The sequence below is a fragment of the Thalassophryne amazonica genome, chromosome 16 (genome assembly GCF_902500255.1).
Source record: "Thalassophryne amazonica chromosome 16, fThaAma1.1, whole genome shotgun sequence".
NCBI classification, from domain to species: domain Eukaryota; kingdom Metazoa; phylum Chordata; class Actinopteri; order Batrachoidiformes; family Batrachoididae; genus Thalassophryne; species Thalassophryne amazonica.
In genome coordinates this window covers 41523310-41535863 of record NC_047118.1, presented here as the reverse complement: position 1 = coordinate 41535863, position 12554 = coordinate 41523310, and the positions used below count along the sequence as shown (strand labels likewise).

The 12554-nt window shown below is 47.3% G+C and overlaps 1 protein-coding gene across 1 annotated transcript in view; it reads right to left on the bottom strand.

Moving 5' to 3' along the window:
• cbx6b (chromobox homolog 6b) overlaps positions 1 to 9590 on the bottom strand; it is a 38842-nt gene extending 29252 nt beyond the window's left edge. The window contains exons 1-3 of the mRNA XM_034191344.1: positions 9568 to 9590; positions 8596 to 9475; positions 2187 to 2831 (exon numbers count right to left, since the gene is read on the bottom strand). Of these exons, the coding sequence (XP_034047235.1) occupies positions 2187 to 2831; positions 8596 to 9475; positions 9568 to 9590 (1548 nt within the window). The remainder of the gene's footprint in view (positions 1 to 2186; positions 2832 to 8595; positions 9476 to 9567) is intronic.
• Between the last annotated feature and the right edge of the window lie 2964 nt (positions 9591 to 12554).

Sequence of the window (12554 nt, the reverse complement as noted above, 5' to 3'; positions counted from 1 at the left end):
ACACATAGGCAATAGTGGAAAGGAAAATCTTTTTCGGATTTTTTTTTATTATTATAGGAAGAAACCTCAATCAGACCAGGCACAGTAGTGTGGCTGTCTGAATTGGTCATATTAACAAAAATAAATTAAACAACTGAAAAGAAAACTTGCTGACAGCTTGCTGAAGCACAGTAACATATCCTGAAGATGTTCCCCGGTTGTTTGTGAAAGGTATTTGAAGGTAAGCCAATGCCTCTTTTGGCTCATTCTATTTTATCATCAAAATATAGGGTGTCCCAACAAAATATACAACATTTAAAACACTCGGTTTGACCCTTAAATGCTACAAACTTAATCACATATGTTTCTTTTTTACTTGTAGAGACCCTGAAGTTTATGTTGATGCCAAGCATTGATGCATTGAAGGAAAACATCTGCAGAGAAATCCAAAACATTCCTCAGGACACTTTCCCCAAAGCGTTTGCAGGCCATAATTGGCCAACGTGGGGCCTACACTGAGCATGTTGCCTAAGAGATTGACAAAATGCAGGGCCAATATTGACACTGGTATGAAAAACTTCAACTTTTCAGCTTTCTATCCAGCCATAAATTTATTTCCTAGACATATGCTTTGACCATTTTCTTTGCTGATAAAATGTTGCATGTTTTTTTGGGACACCCGATAAATGTCTATATTAAACAAAGAACAGATTGCATTGTTGTTCCATAATAAAAAGCATCATCCCTGAATTGTATAAAAAGCCCATTAACAATAGATACATAGCACACAGCTGATCTGCTCTGTGTCAGCCTGATCCTGTCAGATCTCAGAAGCGAAGCAGAGTGAGTCCTGGTTAGTACTTGGATGGGAGACCTCTTTGGAACACCAGCAGTTGTGTGTGTTTCTCCAAGTAAAACTGGAGTTGCATAAGGAAGGGCATCCGGCGTAAAACTTGTGCCAAATACCAATGCGGATCTGGCTGTATCCGTTGTGGCGACCCCGAATGAATCGAGAGCAGCCGAATGGACAACAACAACAACAATAGATAGGTAGCATAACGTTAAAGCCCAATTTATGCTACTCCGTATCCCAAACTCAACCCTCTGCATCACTATGAACCCCCTCCAAGCCCCTCTCCATAGCCTAACATGCACCTCCCAAAAATGACAGAGACCATACAACGACCACAGGGGCTGTGATTGGTCTGCAAACTACATCATTTCTCACTTTCTGGTTTCACAATCAACAACTTACATGACCAGACATCATGGGTTAGTAGGCCAATCTTCACAAGAAACATCACACCACCTGCTGTTCTGGTGATGAATTGCATTGTGAAACCTACCAAGGTGTTAACCCCGACAGAGACCTTTAAAGATTCAGGACTACACTGAAGCTGTTGTGTGGCCCCTGAGTTACAAATTAGTAGATGCATAAAAAAGGCCTTTATAAAGGAAAGACACACACTCGACTGTTCACGTTCCTTAATTCTTTCAAAACTTCATACTGAAGCTTTTCTGGTGGCAGGTGGAGTCCCAGGACGTCACCAAGATACTTATGATGTTTTGTTGAAAATCTGCACATGACCCCTTTAAATGACATGAACACAAAGGTTGGTGAGAACATTCAGTGGATCAGGAACATTTATGTGGAAATCACATTCACAATTTGTCTTTGCAGATTTCAGACTGAAAAAAAATGACCAGAGAACTGAACTATAAAAGCAGCCCCACAGAAAGTAACAAATATATGCAACTTCTGATTCATGCACGGTTAATTAAACAAAATTCTGACTTAATAGATTCTGATCAGATAAGAGCACGTTCCGTGTCAGTCCTCATCCTCACCCCTCCTCTCTCCTTCTGCCACCAACACAGACTTTTGCGTTTTAATCTCAAATCACGAAAAATTCTTTTAATCATCTATGAAACTGGGGTTTGAGTTTAAATGCACTTCATGGTTTATGAGGACTTTGCTGGGATGTGAAGGGGTTCCACTCAAACAAGCAAACAAACAAAAAAACAGCAAGTATAATCTGGTAACACAAATGTACAACCCACCACAAAACCCTCGTAGTCACAACATTTCCACGTATGAAAAGAAATCCACAAATGGAGAGATTTGTTAGACTTGATGTTTTGTGGATGAAGTGGAAACTCTTCCAGGTCGTTTTTTATTATTATTTTTTTTTTTTATGTCATCTTACCTCCAGTTTCTCGATGCGGTCTTTGAGTTGCGTGATCGCCTGCTCCAGTTCATCCACAGCTCTGACCGTGAGGAAGGTGTGCACGCTGTCCGGGCTGTCCCGCACCATGATCCGGTCCAAACGCGCCTCGTCCCCGGTGCCTGCGCCTCCCCACAGCCCCGCGGCCCCGGCGCGCCTGTCGGCGCTGCTCCTGCCGTCCAGCCCCTCCTCGCACTCGGACAGTTTCCCCGTCAGCTCTCGGATGGTGCGCTGGTCGGTCAGGATCTGGTCCTTCTGCTGCAGAACGGTCTGCCGGAGCTGGTCGGCAGTGCTGCGGAGGGAGCCCCAGTCGTCGCCCGTGTACAGCGCGGGCTCATCCGCTTGTTGCAAGTTTTTGGGGTCGCACCCTCCAGCGGGGATCGGCGTACAAATAAGTCTGCTGACGGCTGGGTCGTTCCCGGTGAGTCCCGTGACTCCGTCCTGCTCGCTCAGGCCGATGTTGAAGGTTGGCGCCTCTGAATGTGGCGTTTCAGAACCATGGAGAGCTCCCAGAGACCCCGCGCGCGCCGCCGAGCCTCCCGAATGCGGCTTCAGCGGCGCGGCGTCCGGATACAGCGAGTGGTTGTCGCTGGCCGGCTGCTGGGAAGCCGCACCGGCTCTGGACGATCCGGTGATTGATTACAGGGGGCTGAACGAGATTACGGTTCGCAACCAATACCCGTTGCCCCTGTTGGATTCAGTGTTCACGCCCCTGCATGGAGCCAAAATATTTACAAAACTTGATCTTCGTAATGCGTACCACCTGGTTCTGATCCGGAAGGGAGACGAACGGAAGACGGCATTCAACACCCCGTTAGGTCATTCTGAGTACCTGGTCATGCCGTTCGGTCTCACCAATGCACCTGCGACATTCCAAGCCTTGGTTAATGATGTCTTGAGGGACTTCCTGCATCGGTTCGTCTTCGTATATCTGGACGATATACTCATCTTTTCCCCGGATCCTGAGACCCATGTCCAGCATGTACGTCAGGTCCTGCAGCGGTTGTTGGAGAACCGGCTGTTTGTGAAGGGCGAGAAGTGCGAGTTCCACCGCACTTTTTTGTCCTTCCTGGGGTTCATAATCTCCTCCAACTCCGTCGCCCCTGATCCGGCCAAGGTTGCGGCGGTGAGAGACTGGCCCCAACCAACAAGCCGTAGGAAGCTGCAACAGTTCCTCGGCTTTGCAAACTTCTACAGGAGGTTTATTAAGGATTACAGTCAGGTGGTTAGTCCCTTGACAGCCCTGACCTCCTCCAAAGTCCCCTTCACCTGGTCGGATTGGTGCAAAGCCGCGTTTAGGGAGTTGAAACGCCGGTTCTCGACTGCGCCAGTCCTGGTGCAGTCCGATCCTAACTGCCAGTTTGTTGTTGAAGTGGATGCCTCTGACTCAGGGATAGGAAGCCGTGCTGTCCAAGAGCAGGGAGTCCAATAAGGTCCTCCACCCTGTGCCTATTTTTCCCGCAGGTTGACCCCGGCTGAGCGAAACTATGACGTAGGCAATCGAGAACTCCTTGCGGTGAAAGAGGCTCTTGAGGAGTGGAGACACCTGTTGGAGGGAGCTGCGGTTCCATTCACGGTTTTCACGGACCATCGGAACCTGGAGTACATCCGGACCGCCAAGCGTCTGAACCCCAGACAAGCCCGCTGGTCACGGGCGTTTTGACTTCCAAATCACCTACCGCTCCGGGACCAAGAACCAAAGATCTGACGCCTTGTCCCGGGTTCACGAAGAGGAAGTCAAAGTCGAGCTGTCAGATCCCACAGAAACCATCATCCCCGAGTCCACTGTCATGGCCACCCTCACCTGGGACATGGAGAAGACCATCCGGGAGGCCCTGGCACGGAACCCGGACCCAGGAACTGGCCCGAAGGACAAGTTATACGTCCCACCAGAAGCCAGAGCTGCGGTCTTGGACTTCTGTCACGGTTCCAAGCTCTCCTGTCACCCAGGGGTGCGAAGGACTGTGGCAGTGGTCCGGCAGCGCTTCTGGTGGGTGTCTATGGAAGCCGACGTCCGGGAGTATGTCCAGGCCTGCACCACCTGCGCCAGGGGAAAAGCTGACCACCAACAGGTACAGGGACTCCTCCAGCCATTACCTGTGCCTCACCGCCCCTGGTCCCACATCGGCCTGGACTTCATCACGGGCCTCCCGCCGTCCCAGGGCATGACCACCATCTTCACGATAGTGGACCGGTTCTCCAAGGCGGCTCACTTCGTGGCCCGATGGCCCAGGAGACAGCAGACCACCTGGTCCACCATGGCGTACGTCTGCATGGGATTCCATCTGATGTTGTCACCGACCGTGGTCCCCAGTTCTCCTCGCAAGTCTGGAGGAGTTTCTGTAGGGGGCCACCGTAAGCCTCTCGTCCGGGTACCATCCCCAGACGAACGGACAGGAAGAGCGGACCAACCAGGATTTGGAGCAGGCTCTCCGCTGTGTGACCTCTGCGCACCCGATGGCCTGAAGCAACCATCTGGCCTGGATCGAGTACGCTCACAATAGCCAAGTTTCATCTGCCACCGGCCTCTCCCCATTTGAGGTATGTTTGGGGTACCAGCCCCCATTGTTTCCGCTCGTGGAGGGAGAGGTCGGGGTGCCCTTGGTCCAGGCCCACCTCAGGAGGTGCCGTCGGGTGCCCGCTCTGCCCTGCTGAAAGCCCGGATGAGGGCCAAGGCCCATGCAGACCGCCGGCATTCCCTGGCCCCTGTATACCAGCCCGGGCAGGAGGTTTGGCTATCCACCAAAGACATCCCACTGCAAGTGGAATCCCAAAAATTTAAGGACAGATTTATTGGACCGTTCCCCATCCTCAAAGTCCTCAGTCTGGCCGCAATGAAGCTGAAGCTACCAGCTTCACTGCGGATCCATCCTGTCTTTCACGTGTCACGGATTAAGCCCTACCACACTTCACCACTCTGCACCCCCGGACCGGCGCCACCTCCTGCCCGGATCATCGACGGAGAGCCGGCATGGACAGTACACTGGCTCCTGGACGTCCGTCCGAAGGGCCGGGGGTTCCAGTACTTGGTGGACTGGGAGGCGTATGGACCTGAGGAACGCTCCTGGGTGAAGAGGAGCTTCATCCTGGACCCGGCCCTCCTGGCCGACTTCTACACCCGACACCCCAACAAGCCTGGTCGGGCGCCAGGAGGCGCCCGTTGAGGGGGGAGTCCTGTTGTGTGGGCCGCTGAAGAGGAGGTACTGCTGGCCCACCACCAGAGGGTGCCCTGCCTGAAGTGCGGGCTTCAGGCACGAGAGGGCGCCGGAGCAACCAGAAGTGACAGCTGTCACTCATCAACAGCACCAGTTGTCACTCATCATCACCAGCACCATAAAAGCCGGGCAGCAACTCCACCTCGCTGCCGAGATATCATCTACCGCTTAGGTAATATCTTCTGCCGTATTTGAACTGTGACTTACGTCTGATCAGTTTGCAGCCGTTGTCCTGTGGTGCACTTTCAGCTGGGTTGGCGGTCAGTGAGAGAAGCGACGTCTTTGCCTCTCACTCCATCCAGATAAGTGGTAACAGGAGCTGCTAGTGTGTTCCTACTTCAGAGGTGGAGGTGCTCCCTCCCGGAGGAACTGTATCAGTGTCTGAGGATTTACTGGGTGTGTATCCACACACCCACCATTAACTGTCTCTGCTTCCTGCCAGCAGTACTAGGTCTGACAGCTGGAGACGGTGGCCACCTGGGGACCCAGGACTTGGTGGCTCCTGTGTTCTTCAGATCCGTTAGCGGTGGAAGGCGTGTGGGGACCCGGCTCTTCTCTGGACAGACGTCTTCTATCCTCGAGCCTACCCACACGTCACTTTTCGTATAATTGACTGTCATTATCAAACTGCATTTGTCTGTATTCCGTTGTGCACAATTCACAACATTAAATTGTTATATTTTGGCTTATCCATTGTCCGTTCATTTACGCCCCCCTGTTGTGGGTCCGTGTAACTACACTTTCCCAACACAAATAACTACAAGTCTCTGCAGGATGAAAATCTCTTTATGTAAGAAAAACATTTCGGCCTGAAATGGCTCATGATAGACTTCTATGACATATGTTGCTTCTGGAAGAATGGAGTTACAGAGACTTGTGCAATCAATGTCAAAGCACATTCAGTTCAGTTTACTTGTACAGCACCAAATCACAACATAAGAAATCTTAAAGTGCTATAAACAAGCAATGTCCAGACTTCACCCACCCCTTGAGCAAACACATAGGCAATAGTGGAAAGGAAAATCTTTTTCGGATTTTTTTTTATTATTATAGGAAGAAACCTCAATCAGACCAGGCACAGTAGTGTGGCTGTCTGAATTGGTCATATTAACAAAAATAAATTAAACAACTGAAAAGAAAACTTGCTGACAGCTTGCTGAAGCACAGTAACATATCCTGAAGATGTTCCCCGGTTGTTTGTGAAAGGTATTTGAAGGTAAGCCAATGCCTCTTTTGGCTCATTCTATTTTATCATCAAAATATAGGGTGTCCCAACAAAATATACAACATTTAAAACACTCGGTTTGACCCTTAAATGCTACAAACTTAATCACATATGTTTCTTTTTTACTTGTAGAGACCCTGAAGTTTATGTTGATGCCAAGCATTGATGCATTGAAGGAAAACATCTGCAGAGAAATCCAAACATTCCTCAGGACACTTTCCCCAAAGCGTTTGCAGGCCATAATTGGCCAACGTGGGGCCTACACTGAGCATGTTGCCTAAGAGATTGACAAAATGCAGGGCCAATATTGACACTGGTATGAAAAACTTCAACTTTTCAGCTTTCTATCCAGCCATAAATTTATTTCCTAGACATATGCTTTGACCATTTTCTTTGCTGATAAAATGTTGCATGTTTTTTTGGGACACCCGATAAATGTCTATATTAAACAAAGAACAGATTGCATTGTTGTTCCATAATAAAAAGCATCATCCCTGAATTGTATAAAAAGCCCATTAACAATAGATACATAGCACACAGCTGATCTGCTCTGTGTCAGCCTGATCCTGTCAGATCTCAGAAGCGAAGCAGAGTGAGTCCTGGTTAGTACTTGGATGGGAGACCTCTTTGGAACACCAGCAGTTGTGTGTGTTTCTCCAAGTAAAACTGGAGTTGCATAAGGAAGGGCATCCGGCGTAAAACTTGTGCCAAATACCAATGCGGATCTGGCTGTATCCGTTGTGGCGACCCCGAATGAATCGAGAGCAGCCGAATGGACAACAACAACAACAATAGATAGGTAGCATAACGTTAAAGCCCAATTTATGCTACTCCGTATCCCAAACTCAACCCTCTGCATCACTATGAACCCCCTCCAAGCCCCTCTCCATAGCCTAACATGCACCTCCCAAAAATGACAGAGACCATACAACGACCACAGGGGCTGTGATTGGTCTGCAAACTACATCATTTCTCACTTTCTGGTTTCACAATCAACAACTTACATGACCAGACATCATGGGTTAGTAGGCCAATCTTCACAAGAAACATCACACCACCTGCTGTTCTGGTGATGAATTGCATTGTGAAACCTACCAAGGTGTTAACCCCGACAGAGACCTTTAAAAGATTCAGGACTACACTGAAGCTGTTGTGTGGCCCCTGAGTTACAAATTAGTAGATGCATAAAAAAGGCCTTTATAAAGGAAAGACACACACTCGACTGTTCACGTTCCTTAATTCTTTCAAAACTTCATACTGAAGCTTTTCTGGTGGCAGGTGGAGTCCCAGGACGTCACCAAGATACTTATGATGTTTTGTTGAAAATCTGCACATGACCCCTTTAAATGACATGAACACAAAGGTTGGTGAGAACATTCAGTGGATCAGGAACATTTATGTGGAAATCACATTCACAATTTGTCTTTGCAGATTTCAGACTGAAAAAAAATGACCAGAGAACTGAACTATAAAAGCAGCCCCACAGAAAGTAACAAATATATGCAACTTCTGATTCATGCACGGTTAATTAAACAAAATTCTGACTTAATAGATTCTGATCAGATAAGAGCACGTTCCGTGTCAGTCCTCATCCTCACCCCTCCTCTCTCCTTCTGCCACCAACACAGACTTTTGCGTTTTAATCTCAAATCACGAAAAATTCTTTTAATCATCTATGAAACTGGGGTTTGAGTTTAAATGCACTTCATGGTTTATGAGGACTTTGCTGGGATGTGAAGGGGTTCCACTCAAACAAGCAAACAAACAAAAAAACAGCAAGTATAATCTGGTAACACAAATGTACAACCCACCACAAAACCCTCGTAGTCACAACATTTCCACGTATGAAAAGAAATCCACAAATGGAGAGATTTGTTAGACTTGATGTTTTGTGGATGAAGTGGAAACTCTTCCAGGTCGTTTTTTATTATTATTTTTTTTTTTTATGTCATCTTACCTCCAGTTTCTCGATGCGGTCTTTGAGTTGCGTGATCGCCTGCTCCAGTTCATCCACAGCTCTGACCGTGAGGAAGGTGTGCACGCTGTCCGGGCTGTCCCGCACCATGATCCGGTCCAAACGCGCCTCGTCCCCGGTGCCTGCGCCTCCCCACAGCCCCGCGGCCCCGGCGCGCCTGTCGGCGCTGCTCCTGCCGTCCAGCCCCTCCTCGCACTCGGACAGTTTCCCCGTCAGCTCTCGGATGGTGCGCTGGTCGGTCAGGATCTGGTCCTTCTGCTGCAGAACGGTCTGCCGGAGCTGGTCGGCAGTGCTGCGGAGGGAGCCCCAGTCGTCGCCCGCGTACAGCGCGGGCTCATCCGCTTGTTGCAAGTTTTTGGGGTCGCACCCTCCAGCGGGGATCGGCGTACAAATAAGTCTGCTGACGGCTGGGTCGTTCCCGGTGAGTCCCGTGACTCCGTCCTGCTCGCTCAGGCCGATGTTGAAGGTTGGCGCCTCTGAATGTGGCGTTTCAGAACCATGGAGAGCTCCCAGAGACCCCGCGCGCGCCGCCGAGCCTCCCGAATGCGGCTTCAGCGGCGCGGCGTCCGGATACAGCGAGTGGTTGTCGCTGGCCGGCTGCTGGGAAGCCGCACCGGCTCTGGACGATCCGGTGTGCACGGCGGCGATGATGCAGATTACCGCTCCGATGAAGGCCACCATACCGGCGGCCAGGATGATGACGATGAACTTCAGCTTGACGGCGGGTGCGAGCGGGAAGAGAAAAACGGAACGAAAAACACTCTGCTTTCTGTAAAAGACGGCAAAACAGCAAAAGTACGAAATGATTTCAGTCCACAAAGCTGGAGTGGGGAAAAACAAGCACACACACGCCTCACTTTAAGTCTGTTTCGAAGTGAACAAAAGACTAAGAAAACGAGAATTTCACAGCAATTGAGAGATCAACGTCAAAAAAGAACATCCAGTTACACCTCCTCCTGTTCAGAGCGCATGTCCTCAGAGGGGAGAGAGAGAGAGAGAGAGAGAGAGAGGGGGGGGGGGGATGCTATTATTCAGTGGCAGAATAACTGATACTGTGACCAACCTAAAGCTCAGGAAATCCTTGATCATGTACAGACTCAGTGAGCACAGCTTCGCCGTGGAGAAGGGCCACCACAGCCAGACCTGGCTCCCCAAAGAAGACAGACTGTTCACCCACTGCTCACAACATGACGTGGAGTCCGAGCTGCACTTCCTAACCACCTGCCCGCTGTACCAAGACATCAGAGACACGTACTGCCCACAGATCACAAACACCCCAAAAGACTTTGAGAGCATGACCAACACTGACAAACGTCCATATCTGTTGGCTGAAGTACAACAATGTGTAAAAACAGCAGCAAGGTTTGTGAGCTGCTGCAACACGAAAAGAAGTAGCAGTGGACATAAACCACCATAAACCCAAAACAGGACATTAAACTGTGACTTTATCTATGTATAATATAACACATTTTATAGGATAGTATATTTTTACACCGAAAGCACAATTTGTATGATTATTTGAATCCCACATCTCCTGTTTACACATTTATTTACTGTAGAATATTAACTGTATGAACATCTTCTTGATTTTTATTTGTTGCTCAATGTAACACTAAATTTGACAATGTAAACGTATGTTTCCCATGTCAACAAAGCTCCAGTGAAAAAGCGAGAGAGGGAGTGGAAGAGGGTGAGAGATGAGAGGAATAGAGGGAGAGATGGGAGGGAGGTTTATCTATCTAAATTCAGTTTACTTATTCGGCACCAAATCACAGCATAAGTTGTCCCTAAGTGCTACACATGAGTAAGGTTAAACTTATCCACCCTACCAGCAGCACACTTGCCAGAGTGTTAAGGAAAAACTCCATCACATGTTTTATTTTTAAATGGTAAATGGACTGCATTTATATAGAGCTTTTCCATCTGCATCAGGTGCTCAAAGCGCTTTACACCTATGCCTCACATTCACCCCAGTGTCAAGATGCTGTCATACAAGGTGCACACTACAGACCAGGAGCAACTAGGGGATTAATGACCTTGCCCAAGGGTCCTTAGTGATTTTCTGGTCAGGCTGGGTTTTGAACCAAGGATCCACTGGTCTCAAGCCCAACACTTAACCACTAGACCATCACCTCCCTTATTTATTTATTTTTTTGTTTGTTTTTCTGATATGAAGAAATCTTAAGCAGACCAGATTGAGTTGAGTGACATCTGCTATGACCATACTAATGAAATAATACAAAGCAAGAAAATAAATCAAGAGCACAAAAAGTTGTCAAACATGCACAGACAGAAATAAAGTTGTTAGTCAATTTTGATTTTTTGGTAAATGGACTGCATTTACTGTATATTGTGCTTTTCCATCTGCATCAGATACTCAAAGCGCTTTACAATAATGCCTCACATCACCCCAATGTCAGGGTGCTGCCATGCAAGGTACTCATTACACACCGGGAGCAATTCGGGGAAGAAGGACCTTGCCCAAGGGCCCATAGTGATTTTAACACTGCCATTGTACACATGGACCTACTCTGGTCAGAGTGGGACTTTGTGTTCATGGGCAGTGTTAATTTAACACTCTCAGTGTTAGTTTTACACTGGTGAGTTTACTGTGTAAGTGATAAGACCTGCAGATATTTGATAAGTAGGTAGTTTATTTCACAATTCAATTTTATTAGTAAACATTTAGGCCCCAAATTTGATTGTCCAGATTTCATGAATAAGTTATTTGTCACTCTCCCATTTCTTGACACCCATCTTAACTCCTGCAGGTGATTTGATTGTGTCATGAAACCCATCTTTGGGCCGTTCCTCTCCTCACGTCTTCACTTAGTCCTCTAGGTTTAAATCAGTATCTGTTCCAAAATGGGTTTGTGGATCCTTGGAGAGTCTTTAATCCACAAACATGGGCTGATTCCTTCTTTTCTCAGGTACACCAGTCCTATTCCCGTATATATTACTTTTCATTGATAGTTCTTTAATGCCCAGGCTGTCGTCCTCAGAGTATCATCCAATTATCATCTCAGATCATGCCCTCTTAAACTCGATAGAAAATTTAAAGATCAACCATGTTTTTTTCTATCCATGGAGGTTCAATCCTTTATTACTGTCTGACACCACGTTTATACTTTTATTGCATCTGCAATTAATGATTTTTTTGGTCCTTAATAAAAATGATTTGTCTCCTCTCTATTATGGGAATCGCTTAAAGCTTATCTTCGTGGGCAAATTATTTCTTATTCAGCATACCATAACAGAAGCTGAAGGATCAAATTAAGTGAACTTTCTACTAAAAATTTTGAATATTGATAGACAAAATGCCATTAATCCATTGCAGAGTTTACAGAAACAGAAACAGGTCTTACGGACTCACTTGGACTGCCTCACAACATCTGATGCAGTGCGCCTTTTAATTTATTCTCGAGCAATTTATTATGAACATGGTGAAAAGCCAAGTAGATGTCTGGCACATCAGCTGAAACATCAGGCTAGCTCTCGACTAATTTGTCAAATTATGGATTCATCTGGCGGTCGCGTTTCAGACTCAGCATCTGTCAGTGAGATTTGTAAAAAGTTTTTACTACTCTCTATGAATCTGAGTCATTGCCAGAGGCAGGTGATATGACTTCCTTCCTTCAGACTATTGGCATTTCCACTGCTGACCCACTGATTGTTGATAGGCCTGATGCACCCCTATGCTAAATTGAAATTATGCTTTCAATGAAAATATGCAGACTAATAAGACACCAGGCCTTGATGGGTTTTCTACTGAGTTTTTAAAATGTTCATGAATAAGTTGGCGACTCTCCTTCTGGCTGTCTACAATGAATCTTTAGAACTAGTGCCCAGAGGAAGTTTGTATTCCTATAGAAAATTGGAAGCTTAAGTAGATTTTTCATGAATGGTCGTATGAGGCTGTGTTTGAAGGTGAGATG